At 43.8% G+C, this 23,359-nt stretch overlaps 1 protein-coding gene across 1 annotated transcript in view; it reads right to left on the reverse strand.

Moving 5' to 3' along the window:
- DIAPH1 (diaphanous related formin 1) overlaps positions 1–23,359 on the reverse strand; it is a 198,551-nt gene that overhangs the window by 121,705 nt on the left and 53,487 nt on the right. The window contains exons 2-7 of the mRNA XM_081950412.1: positions 22,306–22,332; positions 15,128–15,286; positions 14,109–14,210; positions 2,145–2,275; positions 1,114–1,200; positions 202–265 (exon numbers count right to left, since the gene is read on the reverse strand). Of these exons, the coding sequence (XP_081806538.1) occupies positions 202–265; positions 1,114–1,200; positions 2,145–2,275; positions 14,109–14,210; positions 15,128–15,286; positions 22,306–22,332 (570 nt within the window). The remainder of the gene's footprint in view (positions 1–201; positions 266–1,113; positions 1,201–2,144; positions 2,276–14,108; positions 14,211–15,127; positions 15,287–22,305; positions 22,333–23,359) is intronic.

Raw genomic sequence — 23,359 nt, forward strand, 5'->3', positions numbered from 1 at the left:
TTTGACACTGCCTCCTTTTTAGGGCTGAGAGAAAGTGATTGGCCCAAGGTCACCCAGTTAGCTTTTCTGCCTAAGGCAGGACTAATACTTCTAAAAAAGAAGATACTTAAATTCCTGCCTATTTCTACTTTTTGCTTTCTACTAATTAAATATAAGGTAATATATTCACAAATTTCTAAATAGGGATAAAAGGGGACTTACTTTGTTGTTCATAAAAGCTTTTAAGCATCTAATAATTTCATGTTGAATCCTGAAGTCATATGACCTGGAAAAAACAAGAAACAAAACTGAAATAATATTAATTCTACACACAGAATTATCTATTTATACACGTAGGCTTCCATCCCAGAACATTATAAAAACATGCAACACCATAAGAAATTATAGCAGAGTGATTCTAACTATATCAAAAATCAGCAGTCAGGGAAAGATATGACAGGGTAAGAATACTATGCACAAGATAAATTCCATTATACCCAATCTCATGGATCCATACACCCATTTATCCTTATCCTACCCAGATGTTCTTATTTTTCTCCTTTAATCTTTGTACAAAAAATGAAACACACAATTAAAACATATTTCCAGCATGCAAATATTATCTTATCCATCCACCCATTCATCCATATTAAAAGCTATATTCTTTCAACCTTCCAACCTATCTACCTACCTACTTATGAAAGCAGGTGTATTTAAAGTTCTAGAGTAGGTAAGGCGACCCAGGTTCTAGATCTCCTTTAGGCATAGAAACTCACTTGGTGATTTTGGGTCAATAACACCCTCTCAGCCCTACACTGAGAAGTCAAAAAACATCTCTCTACCAACCAGCATTGGACCAGCATGGTTGATCACAATCCATATAATTTGTCTATAATCTGTATACACAAATGAGGCAGAATGGGTGGGCATATACACAAATTTATCTAGATGCATATGTGTGTACAAGCATTCCATCTAGGGGATTGTGAATTAAGCATATTCTATCTATATTATACTATACTAAGTTTATTATCTATATTAGTTTACATATATATAGATATATACAAATGTATATGGATAGATTTTATCATCATTTTACCTCAACTTAAACTATTTCAATTCAAGTGTCCTTACCCAGAAAACTCATCCTTCTCATCATGAAGACCTTTCAATATGTCCAGTAGGCAATTCAGACCTTCAGCTCCAAAATTTTGCACCCAGCTACAATTGTTGCAGAATAAAACACATTATTACCTAAATAACATAATTACCACTTCATCTTCTCATTGCACTGGCAATTGCATAAAGCTAGTCCTTGACTTACAACCACAATTGGAACCAGAATTTCTATTGTAAACTGTTGTGGTCATAAGTTGATCGAGACCTGATTAAACACATTTTTATGGTGGTCATTAATCAAATCACCATAATCGTTAATTAAATCATACAGTTGTTAAGTGAATGCAGTGTCAGCACTGGAAGCCATCTTTTCATTGGAGCTTCAGGGCTTCATATTTGGTGCCTGGAAGTGGGGATAATAAGGAGTGGTGGAGGATTAGCCATAACAACATTCCTTTCTCTGAGAGTCAAGGGCATTCGGCCTGCACCTGAATGGGAATGACTGGGTGTTGTCTCCAATTGGGACGGTGAAATGATTGGACCATGTGGTAGATCTGTGGGTGCAGGGGATGGATCTTTGAATTTCTTTTGGTTAGGGAAACCCTGGAACTCTCAGATTGGGGTTTTCTCAGATGTGCCAATATGATATCTCTAATAAAATGGAACTTTGAGGAACTTAAAGCCTCGGAGTCTTCTTTCATTGGGGGTGTTATTTGGAACCCTGACATCCAGCTTCTCCAATGAGTGTTTTTATGCCAGAAATTGGACAAAAAGGATTGCAAATCACAATCACATGACCACAGAGTGTTGTACCCAGTAGCTGGATAAGATGTGCCCAAATTGTGATCATATGACTGTGGGAGATGCAACCATCATAAGTGTGAGTACAGATCATGTCACCTTTTTTTGCTGCCATCATAACTCTACGCAGTCGTTAAATGAACAGTTGTAAATTGAGGACTAGCTGTACATCTGTCTCCAGACATGCGTCATGCCCACACATTTTAAATATTTAGCAATCAACCAAGTTCTATCTGAACCATTACCTGACAGGATTGTTATTGAGTGACACACGTAGAGACTCCAAACATCCAAGGAGCTGTGCATCTTTAAGACCAGATTTTAGTTCCTGAATGTACATAATAGGAGACTTCGAGCTCTCCTTTTGACTCATGCCCTACAAACGAAAAAATAATGATAAATGTATGTCCATTCTTTCTAAATTAAATATGTCTCAACAACACAGAATAAAACTCTTTAATTGATAAATTTTTCAGTTTTTAAAAATGGTTCAATTGGATATTGTTGAGCTATATCCAATTACATTCCAGAATTATATTCCTTTTCTATTTGCTATAATTTAGGGCTACTTATTATTCAGTATTTGAATACTGACTTTCTACTATTTTCTTCATCCTAATAAAAAGTTTTATTATCCACTATACTTCATTTCAAAAATATATGAGAATATAGCTGGTAATACATTGCATGTTTTCCTTATAATTACAATTCACAATAGAAATTTGTACTTAGATTTTTTTGTAAAAATATCAGTCTGGGGTTGATTTCAGGAATGTGGAATCAGTTATTACTATTTAGTATGTATATTTCTTGTTCAGCATGTACTCAAGAAGACAAAACAAGTGACTTCCGGTTCCGGGTGCTCACCACGACGGGCAGGCTCTGCTCGCCGCGCGCTCTTCTGGTGGGCCCCTCACCGCTTGGGGGGCACAGGACGCCTTGTTGAGGCCCCTGCCAAAGGGGCGGCGTAGCGGGGGATCCCCTGAGTCGGCGGCGGCCGGGGGCCCCCCGCATCGCCCCAGGCACCGGGAGGCAAAATGGGGAGGCGCTGCGACATCTTCGTGAAGAGGCAGCTGGAAGAACATACTATCTGAAGGAAGCGGTTGCTGTGTGGTGAGGTGGAAACTTCCCTCCGTTCCTTTGCTTGTAAGAAAAAAAAAAGAGACTGCCAGCTGCTTTTAGAGCTGTTTTCAATTCGGCTTGGAGAGGCGTGACTGGAGGGAGGGGGATTTCCCCCCCCTCGGACAGGCGGCTAGAAACGACTCTGCTCTCGGCCCCAGAGAGGAGGAAGGGAGAGAGCTATATAATGATTTCACGCCCATAACGAAGGCAGATTTTGGATTGTTATTTTATAAATGAGGTGATGATCTGGAAACTTTGGGAACTTTGAAAACTTTTTTTTTAATGCCCCTTAACTCCGATGCTGGCAGGGCAAGATGGCTTGCTTCCGTTGTCTTTATAAACATTGAAAACTGACTCCACCTATAGAAGTTCAGGCTTCCTGTCTTTGTCCTCCACGACACTCAGACAAATCTCCTCTTGAATTGCATTTCCCTGGAACAAAGGACTTTTTTACTCTACTGCCAGAAGTAATTAGAATAATTTCCCCTCTGCTTGGACTCCTAGCCTCCTGAACTCTCTTGGCTGTTTCCCTCCTTAATTTCCTCTCTGTACTGACTTTGAACTTTTACTGCTCAACATAATGCCACCTAAAAGACCACCCCCGGGGAAGCCGGGCTTTGCTGTCTCCGCCCCAACATCTACAGTATCCAGTCCGAGCGGACAACAAACGTTAACATCACTGATGCAGCCCAAACCTGCTGAGACGGATTTTCAACAGATGTTCCAACAAATTTTAAAGGGACAGGAGAACATAAAAAGTGAACTGAAGAAGATGAGAGAGCAGCTTAAAGCGAACCAAGACCAGATGAGTAAAAATACACAGAGACTGGATCTTTTGGAGGGAGGGACGGCTGAGATGAGGGGGGAGGTGCAAGGGGTGCAGAAGGGGAACCAGGAGATTGAAATCCACCAAATGAAAACAGAATTTGAAAGAATGTCCTTTTTTCTTAGGTTCCAAAATGTAGTGGAGGCAGATGATGAAGATTTAAGGGACATCATGACAAACATCTTGGCTGAATACATTCAGAAAGAAAAACAACAGATGGGGTGGGAACTGGATCTGATTTACAGAGTAAATTCAGCATATGCTAGAACACATAATGTTCCCAGAGAGGTACATGTTAAATTTCTCAGAAAGACCACAAGAGATGAGATCCTGAGTGCGCAAAGAGGGCAAGTGTTGAAATATCAAGATAGAGAAATAACCATTCTGAAACAGATCCCCAAGAAAGTGAGAGAGAAAAGAAAAAATTATTCGCAATTAGCAAAGAAGCTTAACCAGAAGGGGGTGTGGTTTAGATGGTTGATGCCTGAAGGTATGTTAATATTCTGGGAGGACACAAAAGTTAGAATTAATACAATCATAGAGGCTCAGGCCTTTATGGAAAAAAATAAAGCACTCCTAGATAAACCTGATGATCCTACACCAGACATACAAGACACGGGAGGGGCCGGAGCCCTGCTGCCGGGGGGAGAAGGGGCAATACCAAGAGAACTCAGATCACAAAAATGAATAAGGAAATCGGTTTGATATAAATTGTGTCAGGCCTGTAGTTATATTCTTTTTAGGATCTTTGGCCTGCCACACTTTCTTATAATTTTCTATGCTGTTTCAATAGTGTAGTAGTTGGGAGGGGGGAATAGAAAGGAGTAGGATTGTAGAATGGATTGTTGACATTCTTTTGTAGAAGCCAAGGTCATCTTTTGTCTCAGCATCTCGACACCTGACCGGAACCAGAGGGGTGTAGATGCCAGCGTGGAAGAATATGATTGGAACATGTGATGGATTTGTGGGTGTGGGGATAGATCATGAACTTTCAACTGGGTGAACCCACAGGATGTAAATCAGAGTTGGAATTTTCCATAGCCGTGCTAACATGCCTGTAGAATAAATTGGAGGATGTTTTGCCTTGGACAATGATTTATTTCTGCATGGTATTTAGAACCCTAACATTATTCCAACTCTCCCCTTTAAAATAATTCACTAGCAGCCTCCCCCTCTCAAGGGGGAAGGGCTGGTGATGGAAGATCTTGTGATGGGGGTCTCGGCATTCCCAACGCTGACCGGGACAGCGTAAATGTCAGCGAAGAATTAATGAGAAGCTTTTGGTGATAAGAAGCTGAGTGCGGAACTTCAAAGGCAATGGAATGCTGCTTCCAGTTTAATTGCATCTGGAGGAATGCAGGAGGAGACATGACAAGACGAAGGAAAGTCTCAGACGTACTTCTTCAGCAAAACGTGAATGCATGCTCCCCCTCCTTCCCCCCAGCTTGGAAGCAAGGTTTGGGGGGGGAAAAAACCCTAGAACAGAGGTTTGGGCTCCTTCCAGACGGCAATAAATGAAATAGCTTATTACCCTGCAACTAGCTGGGAGAAAGATTCCCTTTCAAAATGGGAATTTCAAAGGAGGCAGGAAGAAGGGATTTTGCCAGCATCTGTCACTTGCAAGCCACCACAAATGGGGCTGCAACCAGTAAATGAAGCAAAACTATACTGGGCTTTCTTCCCAGGATTTGGATGGAAGAGATGCTACTGGCCACCTCCTTTGCCATCAGCATGGGGAAATGCTCCAAGCCAGCAGAGGGCACCTACTTGGCCCATAACTCCTCCAAGCCAGCAGAGGGCACCTACTTGGCCCATAACTCCTCCAAGCCAGCAGAGGGCACCTACTTGGCCCATAACTCCTCCAAGCCAGCAGGAGGGTCCTTGGCACATAAAACCCCCTAGCCAGCCATCAATGGTTGAGCTGCAACCTGTGAAGCAGGCAACCCCGGGAAGGGTCTTAACCCCAGGTCATGGATGGGAGGGATGCCAGTGGGCACCTGCCCTCCCTCAGCAGATGGCACCATGGCAGAAAGCTGGGCAGTGGCCAACCGAGGGATTGACCTCCCCACCAGTTCCAGTCTCCCGTGCGAGGCCCAAAAAGGTTCTTACCAGACCTTCCTACAGAGAAGAAATCTCCATGGAAGAAGGGATTACCAAACAGAGGCCTGCAGTGTGGATGGCGGGAAAATGTGCGCCTGCAAGGCCCCAAGTGGTTCTTACCCCACCTTCCTACAGAGTAGCAATCACCAACATGGAAGAAGGGATTACCAAAGAGAGGCCTGCAGGATGGGAAGCGGGACAAGGTGCATCTGCAATGCCCCTAAAGGTTCTTACCAGACCTTCCTACAGAGAAGCAGTCTCCACCATGGAAGAAGGGTTTACCAAGGGGGCAGCTGCAAGTTGGAGAGCAAGGCAGTGTGATGAAACGGTTCCTAAGTTTAGAGATGTAACTAGGTTCCATTCCTCGTGGGGGCCAATTAAATGCCACCATTGTTGTCAACTTGGCCACAGAGCGTCAGAGTGCTTGGCTCCAGCCCCAATGCCACAAACGTGCGCACCAACCACCACGGCGGTAAAGAGAGGGCCCCAGATGCCACCACAGAAGAGTCATCTGGGCCAACAACCTCTGGAAGAGGATCCCCAACTTAAGGTGAGGAAGTGTCCTACCAAGGGGGAGGCCTCGGAGGGGGAAAAGCCTAAACGACCTCTGGAAGAGGATCCCCAACTTATGGTGACGAAGAGTCCTACCAAGGAGGAGGCCTCGGAGGAGGGAATTGCCGAAGAACAAATGTGTGTACCAATCGCCATGGTGGTAAAGAGAGGGCCCCAGATGCCAGCACAGAAAAGTCATCTGGGCAAACGACCTCTGGAAGAGGATCCCCAACTTAAGGTGACAAAGAGTCCTACCAAGGGGGAGGCCTCGGAGGAGGGAATTGCCGAAGAACAAACGTGTGTACCAATTGCCACGGTGGTAAAGAGAGGGCCCCAGATGCCACCACAGAAAAGTCATCTGGGCCAACAACCTCTGGAAGAGAATCCCCAACTTAAAGTGACGAAGTGTCCTACCAAGGGGGAGGCCTCGGAAGAGGTAAAGGGCAAACAATCTCCGGAGGAGGATCCCCAACTGAAGGTGACAAAGAGTCCAACTAAGGGGGAGGCCTCGGAGGGGGAAATGCCCAACCAACCTCTGAAGGAGGATCCCCAACTTCAGGTGACGAAGAGTCCTACCAAGGGGGAGGCCTCGGAGGAGGAAAAAGGCCAGCCGTGGATGATTGAATCCAAGAGCCCAGAACCTACAGCACCTGCAGCAGAGAGCCCTAAACGGCCATGGGAAGAGGTTGCAATGGACTTCATCGTGGAACTCCCAGACAGCAGTGGGCATAAAGTAATTTGGACTGTTATTGATTTGTTTTCTAAGCAGGCACACTTCATTGCTTGCTCAGGATTGCCATCCGCAAACGAATTAGCGAAAATGTTTGTGAAACACATTTATCGCCTGCATGGAGTACCCAAGAGGATCATTTCAGACTGCGGAGTCCAGATCACAGCCAAGTTCTGGAGAGAGGTCCTGAGATCTATTGGGTCCACACAAGAACTGAGCTCAGAGGTTCATCCCAGAATGAACGGCGCAGCAGAGGGAGCCAATGCGGTGGTGGAACAATACATCAGGTGTTTTGTGGACTATCAGCACGACAACTGGTCGGACTTGCTACCCTTCGCCGAAGTGGCGTACAACGATGCGGTCCACAGCAGCAGAGGATTAGCGGGTTTCCAGATTACCAGTGGCATGGAAGTTGTTGCCATGCCTGAGTTGCCTAGAGAACCTCCTTCTTTCATGTCTGAGTGAATGGATGGACATGCTAAAGAAAGGATGGGAGAATACGAAGAAGGCTCTAGCAGTTGCGGCAGAAGCCTACCAGAAGCAAGATGATCAACATCGCTCGCCCCAAAACCCCTACCGTGTGGGGGACAAAGTTTTTGTATCTACCAAATACATAAGATTAGAAATGCTTAGCAAGGAATTGGGTCCAAAATTTCTAGGTCCATTCCCAATAGTGAAGATAGTTAACTCAGTTACAGTTCAACTCAGTCTACCCAGAAGTCTAGGGGAAATTGACCCAGAATTTCATTGTAGCTTGTTGAAACCAGTAATTGGGTCTAACAGAAGAGCATCCACCCAAGCTCAACCTCCTCCTTTAGTGATGGAAGGGGAAACACAATCTGAGGTGGAAAAAATTGTAGATTTCAGGCTGAATAGGGGTTGCTTACAGTACTTAGTGCATTGGAAGGGTTACACTTGGTCTGAAGCTAATTGGGTGAACAGTGGGAACCTAAAAGTGGAGAAGTTAGTAAAGCAATTCAATGGGAAGTTTCCCGAGAAGTCAAGGGGTTCCCCTGGGTGGAGAAGAGGTGGTTAATTTTGTGATGTTAACTTTTATGTTATTCTCTTTGCAGGAAACGTTTTTCTTTTGAGGAGAGGCCGCCTGTCAGGCCTGTAGTTATATTCTTTTTAGGATCTTTGGCCTGCCACACTTTCTTATAATTTTCTATGCTGTTTCAATTGTGTAGTAGTTGGGAGGGGGGAATAGAAAGGAGTAGGATTGTAGAATGGATTGTTGACATTCTTTTGTAGAAGCCAAGGTCATCTTTTGTCTCAGCACCTCGACACCTGACCGGAACCAGAGGGGTGTAGATGCCAGCGTGGAAGAATATGATTGGAACATGTGATGGATTTGTGGGTGTGGGGATAGATCATGAACTTTCAACTGGGTGAACCCACAGGATGTAAATCAGAGTTGGAATTTTCCATAGCCGTGCTAACATGCCTGTAGAATAAATTGGACCTTTAAGGATGTTTTGCCTTGGACAATGATTTATTTCTGCATGGTATTTAGAACCCTAACATATTGATTGAAATTATTATCTGAATTTATATGCTGACAAATTACTATTATGTAATATTGAATTATTTGTGTAAATGAATACTATGAGTACGGGGGGCGGGGACACCCTTCACACATTGTAACTGCCAAAATTTGTAATCCATTCCAATACCCCTTTCCTTTTTATTCCTAAAAAAACCAATAAAACTGTGTTTAAAAATAAAAAAAGAAGACAAAAACAAGTGAGACTTGTTAAGTTAGACTAAAACAAAAAATGGAATAAAAACTTATTAAAATTGAGTTTAATAATAAAATATTAAAATCAATTAACAATTAAAAGCTTGGCAAAAAGATGGGATTTACAAATGTTCTAAATAGGATAGCAGGGTCCAAATATTTATCTTAACAGGAAAGGGTGTTACTTAGGTAGTCAGCATCAAGACTTTAAATTAAGCTCTCAAATTATGTTCAGTGAACAGTCAGCAATCATTTTTTTAATAGAGGCACTGCATAGTTCCTGCACCTCGTACTTCTTAGCAGCCTATACTCCCTAGTCTATATACATCATCTGAAATTTTCAAAAATTTATAAGGCTTCTCACATAAAGCATATCACATTAATCAAGAACAGACAACTATTACCAAAACCAGCCAGCCAGTTCAAGAAAAACTGTAGCTATCACACGAATTATTATTCTGCAGAAGCACCATTTAAGCCAGGCATGTCCAAAGTGCGGCCTGGGGGCCAAATGTGGCCCTTTTTCAAATTTCAAGCGGCCCGCAGCCTCTTCTCCCCACTGGAATTATTTGTTTAGTCTTTCATAAAATACCGTATTTTTCGAAGTATAAAGATGCATCTTTTTCCCCTCAAAAAGAGGCTAAAAATCTGGGTGCATCTTATACACTGAATACAGCATTTTTTGCCTCCCAAAACTCTGCCCCCTTCACCAAAATGGCTGTGCATAGCCTTTAGGAGGTTTTCAGAGTGCTCCTGGGGGCTGTGGAGGGCATAAATGAGCAAAAAATGGGCCATTTTTTTGCTCAACTTTGCCCCCCCCCCCAGCTCCCAGGAGCACTCTAGAAGCCTCTTAAAGGCTATTCATGCCCTTTAAAAAAAAGGCCCATTTTCGTGAAAAATAGGCCATTTTTGGGAGAGTGCAAAAAAATTTTTTTTAATTTGCCTCTTCAAAATCTTGGTGCATCTTATACTCTGAAAAATACGGTAGTCAATTCACATTTAATGTTAAGGGTTCAAAGAATGTCAGGCTGAATGATCGGCCCCACACATTTTCACCTCACCAAATCTGGCCCTCCTTGCAAAAAGTTTGGACACCCCTGATTTAAGCCATCAACAACTTGCAATTCTATGACTGTTGAGAATTAAATTCCGAAGTGTTTGCCCTTTGGGACGTCCTCCTCCCAGAGAGTAGAACATAGAACAGGTTTGGAATGGATCTTGGAAGTCTTCTAGCCCAACCCCCTGGCTAAGGCAGTATTTATTCCATTCCAGACAAATGGCTGTTCAATGTCTTCTTGAAAACCTCCAGTGATGGAACACCTAAAACTTCCAAAGGTAAGCAGTTCCACTGATTAATTGTTCTCACTGTCAGGAAACTTCTCCTTAGTTTTAACTTGGATCTCTCTTTAATGATCTTCCACTTTTACTTTTTGTCCTGCTCACAGGTTCTTTGGGGAATAGGTCAAAAACCCCTCTTCTCTTCTAACAGCCCCTAATCCCCCTAGTCCTTCTTTTCGTTAAACTAGACATACCTAGTTCCCACAATGATTCATCATATGGTTTAGCCTCCAGACTCCTTACATAGGTAGTCCTCGAGTTACAAATGCAATGGAGCCTGCCCATTCCATTTGTAATACAAGGATTCGTGGGAGTGAATCTTGGGGTGGGGAAGGGTGAAATACCTCATGCTCCCCACAATTGTTTCTCCACCCCTCCCGAACCTGCTGTGCCAGGTCACTTATTTTGTGAAGATCTGTCTCCACTCCAGTGTCTCTGTTTCTTTGCCTGCTCCCAGCCAGCAGCAAGAGCAAAGGGAAAGGAAGATGAGCATGCCCTGCTCAGATTCTCTGATCACTGAGCCTGCCTGCCACTTCTGGAGCTGCGGACAGTCTCAGTGATTCTCCTCCAAAGGCTTCCAGGCTCCATGCGGAAAACTGTTTGCACAAAGTGAGGCAGCAAACTTGCATTGCTCCAAGCACCTTATTAGCGTGCAACCACTTTTCCCACGGAGACTGAAACCTTCTGGGTGCCATGATCCTGTGGGATGTCAGGCACCCATTCTCTGCAAAAGTGGATGGGTGCCTGAACTCATGTGAGACCATGCATCCAGTTTTCGTCTGGGTGAAAAGTGTTTGAGTGGCCCTGGAGATGTTGGAAACGGAGCAAATTGTTCCATTTCCATCTGTCCTAGGGCTACTCAAACACTTGTCGCTCTGATGGAGACTGCAAGCTTTGTCTGCATGAAGTGGGGAGTTTGAAAATGGAGCTTTTCTCTCTGTTTCCAACCACCCCATTTCCACGCAGACAAAGTTTCCAGTCTCTGTCAGGGCAACAAGTGTTTCAGCAGCCATGGAGCGGCCCTGCAGCAGTTGGAAATGGAGCAAAAAGCTCCGTTTTCAAGCACCCCATTTCCATGCAGACCTTACTTTCCTCATCACTAAAGGGCATTTTGTTGGATAAGGCCCAGTGGTCAAATCTGTCAATATCCTTCTGAATCTTGAATCTATCTTCTAAAGTGTTAGCTGTTCCCCTCAGCTTATTGTTGTCTGCAAAGTTTTTTTTAAAAAAAAGTTTTATTGGTTTTTTCAAGTATTTTGGGGAAAAGGGTACATAAATGTGGAGAAAAATTTTGACAGCTACATCATACGGAAGGTGGTACTTCCCCGGAGTCTTACATCTCTCTCTTATTTTATATATATATCAAAATATCGTTATTACATACATATTAGCAGTTTAGGTTTACTTCAAATTCTTTAACATCTTCAACCATACTTTATATCACTTCTAACCATTTCATTGTATTAACAATTGCAATGTGTTTTTAAATCATTTCTGTGACCTAAGTCTCATTGCTGTCTCTTCTCCCCTGTCTGTTGGCTGAGCCATGGCTCCTCCCCCCTTCATGTCTTGTGCAGTGTCTCTTGTTTCATCTAGGAGGTTCTTGTGTTTTTTCATGAAGGCTTCTGCCTCCAATACTGTATTAATTCTCACTCTACCCCCCCTCCCAGAAAATCAACAAGCCTTCTGGAATTAACCACCTGAACCAGATATTTTTCCCATATAATTTTTTAGTTAGAAAGAAGAATTTCTTCCTCTTATCTCTTATTCTTTTTGGTATCTGTTTCAGAATGGTTATTTCTTTGTCCTTATATCTTAAAGGTTCCCCCCTTTGAACTCCTAGAATCTCATCTCTTGTAGTCTTTCTAAAAAATTTAACATGAACTTCCCTTGGAACATTGTGTGTTCTGGCATATGCTGAGTTAATTCTATATATCAAATCCATATCCCACCCTAGCTGTTGTTTATCTCTTTTAATATAATCTGCTAGCATTGTTATCATAATCTCCCTTAAGTCTTCACCCTCCATTTCAGGTATGTTTTGAAATCTAAGAAAAAGAGACATCCTTTCAAATTCCATTTTTTCCATATAATTCTCAATCCCAGCGTTTTGTTTTTTTTGGTAAAGCCTTCATCTCTTCTCCCACCCCCACAGCACCCTTCTCCAGAGCGTCTATTTTCTGGCTATTTTGTAAAGTCTGTTGTTTATTCTCTCTGAGTTCTTCCCTTAAGTCCGCCAGCTGTTTTTTTATTTCGTCCTGTCCCTTTAAGAGTGTCTGGAACATTTGTTGAAACATTTCTTGAGACTGCTGTTCCCCCTCGGAGGCTTTTGGTTGTAAAAAGGAAGATAGTTGTGTTTGTTGTGGAACAGGACTTGAAACAGAAGATGGAGCCAAGGCTGGTTTAGGAATGGGGGCCTTTTTCGCAGGCATTGTGAAGCTCAGAGAAAGTTTATAAGTCTAGACAGAAAAGATGGCGTCTATAGGAGCGCGCTGTCAGGCGAGGTCTACAGGCAAGCAAAGTCCAGCGTGGGATATCAGTCTTCAAAACAACTCCCCTCTAGTTGTAGTCAATTTTCCCCAATCCAAGGAAGATTATATAAAGAGATTCCTCTAGGGTTCACCAGGGTTTTATAGTTCCAACCCAGAAGATTTTTCAAAGACAACAGTTCATTTGTAACGGCAGCAAAAACGGGGGAGGAAGCGCCATTTTGGCTCAGCCCTCTCAGGAGATCGGAGAACAATCATTCAAAAAGTTTCCATTCATAGTTTATTAGGTCAGTTCACTTTCTTTCTTTCGCAATTGTTCAAGAGCGTCATTACCCCATTGCTTGAAAGAAGTGAATATCAAAGAGTTTTTTCCCAATTCTCTCTCTCTCCTCCGAGAGAGAGATCGTTTAAAGCCGCTTTTCCGAGAGGAAAAAAACCCCCCTCTCCAATCTTAGCACTTTGTGAGATCAAAGAGTCTTAAGAAAGCTGCTAATCCTTGTTTACTTAGTTGTTCAAAGAAGTAAGAAAAAGACCCCGGGGGAATTCCCCCCTCACCGCATTTCTGCTGTTGCCTTCACATGGAGCGTTTTCTTCCGATCTCCTCAGGACGAAGGCGCGCATGGCAAGCGCACTCCCCAAAAGCCTCCCGGTGCCTAGGGCAAAGCTGGCAGCCCCCCTGCGGCCCCCCTGCGGCCGCCACCACTCCAGGGGGCTTCAGCAGGACGCCCCTTCGGCAGGACGCCCCTACAAGGCACCCTGTGCCCCCCCATGAGTCAGGGGGGGCCACCAGGATGGTGAGCGGCAGACAGCATGTCCGTCGTCCACAGAAACCGGAAGTGGAATGTTGTCTGCAAAGTTGATGGGTTTCACTTCTATCCTCTCATCTAGATCATTTATGAAGATGTTGAAGATTACTGCTCCCAAGACAGAACCTTGAGGTATCCCACTGCAGGCTTCCCTCCATGTAGTTGTAGTTCCATTGGAATTCATTTGTTGGTCTATTCCACATTTTTCTATCTTATCAAGTAGGCTGTAGTCTACTTTGTCAAATGCCTTACTGAAGTCTAAGTAAACTACATCCATAGCATTCCCCTTATCCACTAATTTAATCACCTTGTCAAAGAAGGCAATAAGGTTTGTCTGGTATGCTGTTTTTAACAAACCCATGCCTGCTTCTAGTAATCTTCTTGCTCTTTTCTCCATGCTCACAAATGTGCTGCTTGATTATCTTTAATCAGTTTCACTTATCCTGCAACATAAATCAAGCAAACCCTAGAAATATTCTATAAATTTGACCACAACCCAAGAACTCACAGCTTTGGAAGTATGCAGGTACTGAGACACCATTTCTCTCTTGATATTAATGTCTTTCTCCCTTAGTGGCTGCTGCTTTTCCTCATTTAGATTCATATCCACCTAGCAAAGAAAGTATAAATTATCAAGAATTATAAAGTTGGGAGGTATCTAGGAAATCATCAAGTCTATCCACATGTACACTGCAGGACTGATTCCTACTAGATGACTATGAAGCTACACTATATTGCCAAAAGTATTCACTCACCCATCCAAATAATCAGAATCAGGTGTTCCAATCACTTCCATGGCCATAGGTGTATAAAATCAAGTACCTAGGCATGCAGACTGTTTTTACAAACATTTATGAAAGAATGGGTCGCTCTCAGGAGCTCAGTGAATTCCAGCGTGGAACTGTGATAGGATGCCACCTGTGCAACAAATCCAGTTGCGAAATTTCCTTGCTCCTAAATATTCTACAGTCAACTGTCAGCTGTATTATAAGAACGTGGAAGTGTTTGGGAACGACAGCAACTCAGCCACGAAGTGGTAGGCCACATAAACTCGTACAGCATCAGTGTGTGACCTCACAAATGCGCTTCTGGAAGAATGGTCAAAAATTCCCATAAACACACTCTTAAACCTTGTGGACAGCCTTCCCAGAAGAGTTGAAGCTGTTATAGCTGCAAAGGGTAGACTGACGTCATATTCAATAGGTTCAACCCTATGGATTAGGAATGGGATGTCACTTACAATAAGTTCATATGCGAGTAAAGGCAGGTAAGCGAATACTTTTGGCAATATAGTGTATATTCCTTTGACAAAATTACAAGTAACAATACTTGAGTTCCCTCAAATGAATTCGGGTTTTAGGATTGTTGTTCACTTGCTGTTGTAGAAAAACAAATCAAAGTCTTCCTTCCCAGAGCTGAAAGAGAATTTTTCACATCACAAAAATCACATATTCGTTTCAGCATAACTACAAGCATAGGAAACTTTTAGCTTTGTTATTCTCAAAATATAATCATAATGGTACTTACCAGCATCTGCTCAAAGAGAACCAGCACATCTTCATCAGAAATATCCTGCAATGTCTGACCTGATCCAGAAATATCTGCGTATGATGTAGATGAATTCCTATATGTTGTATTGGGTTTTTCTTTATCCTTCTTTATCCTCATACTGGTGAACCTCTCAAGCTGATTAATAAAATATAAAATTAACATTGGTGTTCTTTTTCTATTATTTTCCATTCAATTTTAAATTGTGCTACTTTCTTAACTATAATGTCCGAGTACTTTGGCAAATATATTGGAAAAATCAAAATCAATGTTCTTTTAAATCTCTTCATGCAATTCTGCTAATTACCAGGGCTGTCTATGCAAAACTTCTAATGGGGCTTTCACCAAAGTTTCAACTGAATCATTGCATTAAAAGAGATTACAGATCAAAATAGAGATTCACTTTGAAGTACTGAATTAAACGTCTGCACAATGCTTTACAAAATTGATTGCTTTTCTGCTGCTGTACAAAATACACCCTCCACATACACACTGTTGCAGATGCAATTCCAAACAGAGAGGCCAGTGAGAAGATTAAATGCAGAATGGCTAATGAATTATCTATCACTGAAATTATGCCCGGTTTAAGGAGCTGTTATTTTATTAAACTATTAAATTGACTCTTTTGGGTTGGCAAAGCTAATATTACTTTGAAGTGTATTTACTTTCTCACCTCTCAATATCTTTGATGAAGCTATTTACCGTATTTTTCGCCCTATAAGACGCTCCGGAATATAGGACGCACCCAATTTTAAAGGAGGAAAATCTAGAAAAAAAAGATTCTGAACCAAATACTGTAGTAAAATATTTTATATCAACTGTATAAAGTTAACAGCAGTTTAAGAACAATTTTATGTCAACCATGTAACATATTAAGAACTATCTTTACTCTCATTAACAGTTAGTAAAGTCAGTAAACAGTGAATCTAGTGGTCTCATACCCCTTCATATCTCATCTGGTGCTCTCTAACCCAATATTTCATCTGGTGGTCTCTAACCCCCTCATATGCATCTGGTTTGAGTGAATGCTGCTGGAAAGGAGATTGTAAAAAGGAGATCATTCCTCTTCCCTTGCCTTCCTCCCCCACCCCCCCACCCCCAATCTCTCCGGATTCTCAGGTAGCAAAGCCTTTGAATCAAGCTTGATCGTATCCCTTTCTAGGTTTTTAACTTCCCAATCTAGCGTTCTGAGAAAAGCTTTTGCAAAAAGGAGATCGTTCCTCTTCCCTTGCCTTCCTCCCACACCCCCCCACCCCCAATCTCTCCGGATTCTCAGCAAGCAAAGCCTTTGAATCAAGCTTGATCGTGTCCCTTTCTAGGTTTTTAACTTCCCAATCTAGCGTTCTGAGAAAAGCTTTTGTAAAAAGGAGATTGTTCCTCTTCCCTTGCCTTCCTCCCCCACCCCCCACCCCCAATCTCTCTGGATTCTCAGGAGCCTTAAAGCAGCGCCTCCTTAAACCAAAGCCTCTGAGTAACTGGGAAAGAAAGGCGTGCTTTTCGGGCGGCAGTTTTCGGCAGGTTCCAAGCGCGGCTTTCTTTCCCAGTTACTCAGAGGCTTTGGTATACTCGGAGCTCACCCTCCTCCTCCTGCAAGCAAAAGGTGCCTCAGAGATTCGGGGGGGGGGCAGCTCAGGGGAGACAATGGCCATAACAACTTCACTCCCCAGCAATGTGAGGAGCCGCTGCCCCCGCCCCCGCCTAAGCCCTCCCGGGAGCCCAGCCGAGCGGGAGCTCTGAAAGCGAAACCTCTCTCCTTTCCAGCCATCATGATCTCTGAAACGCCCGCTTTGCCTGCCCCATTTTTAGATGACCCAGGTGGCTACATTCGGCGAATAAGACGCACCCAGATTTTCACCCTCTTTTTTGGAGTAAAAAAGTGCGTCTTATAGGGCGAAAAATACGGCAAGCCTTAACTCATTGTCCCTTGTGAAAATAATGTTACAATTCTATATGGGCTCAAGATGGAGGATTGGTTCAAGGAAATGCAATATGCACTCTTGGGTCAAATTTTATGTTAGGATAGATTTAAACTTTTTAATAATGAATGAACACATGCATAACATAGGGACAATCCCGAGCATTAGCTTGAGTTTCAAAGAATAAACGTATGATTAAAGTGCTGCTTTTTGTATTATTCTTTTGCTAAAATTGGAAGCTGTAAGATATTTAAAACGTAATATTGTGCGTGTTTCTAGAATTGTGAATGGCAAAACAATAAATGCAACTTTATAATTTATCTCACTGTTCCAGCTTACCTCTATTGCTTCTCTGAATAATATAGTATATTTTCACAAGCCACTACACTAAGACAATCCTGATTCTTCTAACCCCTTTCCAGCTAGTGAATTTGCTTGCCAACTAGCTATGCCATGCCTCTTTGAATCCCAGACGCCCCCCCCCAAAAAAAAACACAAAAAAGATACAAAACTCTATAGGGGCAAATCAATTAAATCCTTCAGTTTTAAACCAAGCCTGGCACCTCAGAAAAATAGGTGGAAATGAAATGCTTACCTTTTGAATAATATTTGAAAAGTTTTCTTTTAAAATGGGATAGGACAGTGTCTGCAATTTTCATTGTGTCACTCAACCAACTAAAAGCAGTCTCTCTTAATTTCTATATTAAAGAGGCATGCAACATTATCCAAAGCAAAAGTATCCTGTCCTTGAGGAGGCTCATTTTATAACCACCAGAGTTTCCTCTCATCTAAATTAAATTTCAGTTTGTTTACTGATGAACAATCCATTACTACTATCTTTGGGATACAAAGATTTATTTAGAATTTCTGTTTTTTTCACTAGAGGCATATTTAAGAACTAACAATACTCCACATTAAGTATCAAGATGATGCATGCATTTTAAAGATGAGAGAAAACAATGGAGACTCTTGTGGTTGCCTATCATCCCAATGCCTATTATGTACAGGAATAGTTCAGAGAATCTTATTTTTATAAAGAAGGGAGGTAACATGTTATCTTCCAGGCCCAGTCTAAAAAAATAACCAAGGAAGCTCTCCTTTCAATCTGTTGGTGCAGATTATAGATTTATCCAATGAACAAACTGGAAGCTAGAGTCAGCTTCCACAAAAGATACCAATAAATTATACCATTAAACATGTACAGACATTCCTTGCAAAAATAGTAGCATTAGGGAATCCAGTAACAAAGACAAGAATACTATACCATCTTTAAAAATGGTTAATATACTCTATCAAGAAAAACGCTTCACAAGAGAAAAATTAGCAATCAGAAAGCTAATAATAAAAACCAAGGGAAATGGCGTTGGTCTTACCTGATACGCCTCTTCTCATAAGGTGGAGATAGCATCAGGCATGGGTTGATCTTGTCAGCTCACTGATTGGACTGAGTCTGTCAAAGCTGTTTAGACACTCCACTGTTGCTAGGGCTTCCCAGCTTTCGGCGAAGTTGAAGTGAGAGACTCAACGTTTCTTGTGAAGTTCATTTGGAGTGAGGACCAGCATCCTTCAGGGTGAGGCTGGATGTTATCTCCACCTTATGATAAGAGGCGTATCAGGTAAAACCAACACCCTTTCTCCATTGAGGTGGAGATAGCATCCAGGCATGGGACATACCAAAGCTGGTTTGTCCTTACGGGTGGGCCGCAGCCTGGACCAAGGCTCCCCGTCCCATGTGAACACTCGCAGCATCTGTTGACCAAACGCTGCCTCGGCCGAGGCAAAGCTGTCCAGTTTATAGTTTTTGATGAATGGGGAAGGAGAGGACAACGTGGCAGCTTGACAGACCTCTTCTAATGATGCCTGTGTTGCCCATGCTGTGATAGTGGTTGTGCTTCTGATAGAGTAGTGGTGATTCGTCCAGGTAATGGCTTGGCCAGCAGATCATATGCCTTGGCAATGCACGCCCTTAGCCATCGACCTATAGTTGAGGAGTTTACTTTCCTGGCCAGGAATGAAGGCTGGAAGGACAGGAAAAGGGACTCCAACTTTCTAAAGGGGGAAGTTCTCTTTATGTGTACCTTGAGAGCCCTCCTGACATCCAAGGTGTGCCACCTCTTCTCCAGGGGGTGAGAAAGAGCTAGACAGAAGTTCAGCAGGATCAGTTCCTGGGCCCTGTGAAACCAGGTGCACACCTTGCAGACAAAGGAGGGATCAGGATGTAGCACTACCCTGTCGGGGTGGAAAATACAGAGGTGCTCCCTTCAGAGAGGGCCTGCACTTCAGAAATCCTCCTGGCTGGGTGATTGCCATGAGGAATGCCACTTTCAGGGTCAGGAAAGGTAAGGTGGCTGTCCACAAACGTTCAAAGGGAGCTCCGGTGAGAGTGTTCAAAACCCTGGACAGGTCCCAGATAGGGTACCTGTGTACTACCAGGGGTCTTAGATTAGATGCTCCCTTCAGGAATCGGCACACCGTGGGGTGCTACATGAGAGACTGTAGATTCTCCGATGTCAGCAGCTGCTACCTGTCTCCTGATAGTATTTGGAGACAGGCCTGTCTAGTCCATGCTGAAGGAAATTCAAGATCTGGGGAACTATCACCCCTGTGGGAGGAATGCCCTTCCTATCATACCAGATGCAAAAAGTCCGCCAGGTGGAATTATATATGCAGTCTGTGGAGGGCCTCCTAGAGGCCTGGATGGTCTTAATGACCCTGGAGAAATTGTCCTCCCTCAGAATGCTCCACTCAAGTGCCAGGCGGTCAGATGGAGCCACTGTGGTTCCAGATGAACCAGCACCCCCGACTGAGTGAGATCTTGTCCTTAGGGATCCTCCAGGACCAGTCCACCAACAGGTTCAGTAGATCGGCAAACCATGGCCATCTGGGCCAGTGTGGGATGATAAGCAAGACTTCTGCTCTCTCTGCTAGTACCTTCTGTATCACTCTTAGGATAAGGGGAAGGGGAGAGAGGGCATAAAGCAGTCCCAGAGGCCAAGGGCACCGAAGAGCATCGAGCCCCTCCACCCCTGGTGCCTTCAATCTGATGCAAAACTTCAGTAGGTGCACATTGTCTGGGGTGGTGAAGAGGTCCACTGCTGGGAGGCCGAAATGGTCCATGAGTTCCTGAAATAGTGGTGGGTGCAGGCGCCACTTGGTTTGGTCCACTGAAGCCCAGCTGAGCCAGTCTGCCTCCACATTCGTTATCCTGGAGATGTACTCTGCTGTGATGGATAATAGGTGCCTCTCCACCCAGAGGCCCAGTCGCTTGGCCTCCTGCATGAGAGACTTTGAGGAGGTCCCCCACTGACGGTCATTCACAGCCGGTAATGAGTCCCAAATAGTTGGAAAGAGTTCTACAGTAGGCTGTAGTGCCAAAGTCCTTCGGGATAAGGCTGATAAGCACCCACTTTTATCTTGTTTGAAAATGCTATCAAAGACTTAATTAGCAATTAGCTTGGCAAAGCCACACGGAGCAGAGTCCAAACTCCAAATGGAGTTTCAGAAGGTAAACTGACCAGCATGAACCAAGTTGCTTCCTTCAAAGGCTCATGTGCCTTTGCTCCTCCTTTATGTCCTATGGGAAGGGCCAAACACCTCCAAACCTTACTCCTGAGTCATCCTTCTGTTTTAACTGTTCTTGCCTTCTGGCAGTTCTGCGCATGCGCGCACTGGGAACAGGTTCCCCCTGTTCCTCTGCCTCGTTGCTATCTGACTCTGAAGGCTCCGGAAGCAGCACATAACTCCCAGATGGCCCTGTCCCCCTCTCTGCCTCCGATGCAGAGCCCCCATTCGAGCCTTCCCCAGACTCCAGGACTAGCCTATGTTCCTCCCCAACCTCCTCGCTGTCCAACTCTGCTTCCAGCTCCGCAGGCCACCGGCAGACTACAACAGCTGAGCCCTTAGTTTTGAAAAGAAGAGACTTGAAGTTGCTGGGTTGAAATAATCCAGTGAAGGTGGGTTGTTCTGGGGTAATGCCCTCATCATCTGACAAGTCTGCTTCTCTTAACTCACCGTCTTCAGAGGGTGGAGACTGGCTTTGCTGTGATTGGGTGGGCGAATAAGCACCAAGGTCTGTTAAAATGTTAGCATGCTCTAGACGCAAGTCAGAGGCCGCCAAGGAAGCTCGTCTAGACTGGTGTTGTAGCTCAGCCACAATGCCTTGCCTAATTGTAATGGCAATAATGTCCTGCAAATTAGGCTGGGTCATTGGAGCTGCCTGCAGTTCTGGGCGAAGACCCGCAGTACTTGGAGTGAAAGTGGCTGCTAGAACTACCCTGACTGAAGAATGAGGCTGCTCTATGATGCCAGATGAAGTATTCAAATCTGACACTGATCCCCATTGACCTGTGGTGTTGATAGGGAAAACAGGAGTTGAGGGAGTGATTTGCTCTTCAGCTTCCCCTGGTGACAGATCCAATGGGTGTCTGGCATAAGCAGAGCCTGTTTCGCCTTGAACCCTTTGATTGCTAGCCTGAGAGCAAAGGCGTTCTAAGGTCTTATCCCTCCTCTTTTCAAATCTTGAGGCAGGCTTGGAACTCTTGCTGGGCTTACTCTGCTTAGTTGTATCTCTAGTACTATGTTTGTGCCCCTTTAAAGTAGATGGCTGCCTTGAAGTAGAGGGAGCTGCTAGCAACGATAACGAAGTCTGCTCTCTGCTTCTGTCAACCTGACTCCCTTTGCACAGATCAACTGCTGCTGCTCCCCCTCCATTTTGAAAAATTGACAGTTAGTGTTTTTCACACCCTTTTTATAACTCCGCTATGCAAAGGTGGCTTCAGCGCTGCAGGAGAGAACTGGGGTTCTTCTAGCTGCAGGCTAGGCTTCTACTGGTGTAAAAAGGTACCCAGCCACTCGCCTGCTAAAGGGATTCTGTGACCCGCTGAAGGGATTCTGTGACTCTATCAGGCTAGATAGGTCACATAACGTTTTACTCACAATTTTAAGAGTTCAATTCTGCAATGTTCATTAGTAAGTTTTGAAATTTGCAAGAAATTTGCAAGAAACAAGGAATGACATGTCCGTCCATGCTGAGGGACTGAGTCGAAAGCCGGGAAGCCCTAGCAACAGAGGAGTGTCTAAATAGCTTTGACAGACTCAGTCCAATCAGCAAGCAGATAAGGTCAACCCATGTCTGCATGCTATCTCCACCTCAATGGAGAAGAGAATGCACAAAATTTACATCAGGATTTATAGATAACTTACACAGTTAATGCCAAAAATATATAACACAATTGCTCTTACCTCATCTGCCATTACACGCTTCAAGTTCTACAATTGGGGAAAACAAAGAGACAGAAAAAAATGAATCAATAGATCACAAAAAACCCAGTAGCAAAAGAGAAATGGCTAGGAATACACATAAAGTAGACATTAATGTCCCAAATATTTTCTTATTAGATATATGAAACACAATTGGACTTCCAGCAGAACCTCCAACCCTTGAAGTAGTAGAGATGTTGATCTCTGTTAATTTTTTTCCACAGTTACAGGCTCAAAATGTTTTCTAAGCCAGAAGAACAACACACACATCTTGGGAAAGGGGAGGGCTTGGAAATCAACCCTTTTGCTGTCCTGGGTAGCTGAATGCTCTCCTAGGTAGCTGGATGCTTCTTGAAGAAGAAGTAATAATTGGGTGCATCCCTGGCTAAGGAGCAGGGCAACTACGCAAGTTCACTATGGAACCACCCATTCTTAATAATCAAGGGTACCATCGCTTCTTAGGCACTAGGGTTTTTTGCATATTTACCTTTCATGCTGAAAGTAGCTCTCTAATTGTAGCCTGCCATTTCCTTTTTGTGAAACTATAGTCATTTTTGACGTTTTGTGATTTCAAGATAGCAAGGAGGGAGGAGTTGGTCTAACCCAGCGATGGTGAACCTTTTTTAGCTCGCGTGCCACAAGTGGGGGGAGCGCAGGGGGGTCTGCGTGCGTGCCACACCCATAATGCAATGCGCAATCCCCAGTGTGCATGCACGCACAAAAGGTGCTCCCCCCCATTTTACATGCTTTTTTTGCCCTCCCCAGGCTCCAGAGGCTTTATAGGAGCCTGGGGAGGGCGAAAAGAGCCTCCCCCGCCCCCCCCAGAGGCCCTCCGGAGGCTTCAGGGATCATCCGGAGGCTTCCCTGAAGCCTTCGGAACGCTTAAAATGACCCTCCGTGCAAACCGGAAGTTCGGTTTGCTCAGGGTCGTTTTAAGCACTCCGAAGGCTTCAGGGACCGTCCGGAGGCTTCTCTGACACATTCGGAGTGCTCAAAACGACCCTCCGACCCTATAGAAGCCTCCGGACAGTCCCTG

This window comes from Natrix helvetica, assembly GCF_964273705.1.
Source record: "Natrix helvetica genome assembly, chromosome: 4".
In the NCBI taxonomy this organism is placed as follows: Eukaryota; Metazoa; Chordata; class Lepidosauria; order Squamata; family Natricidae; genus Natrix; species Natrix helvetica.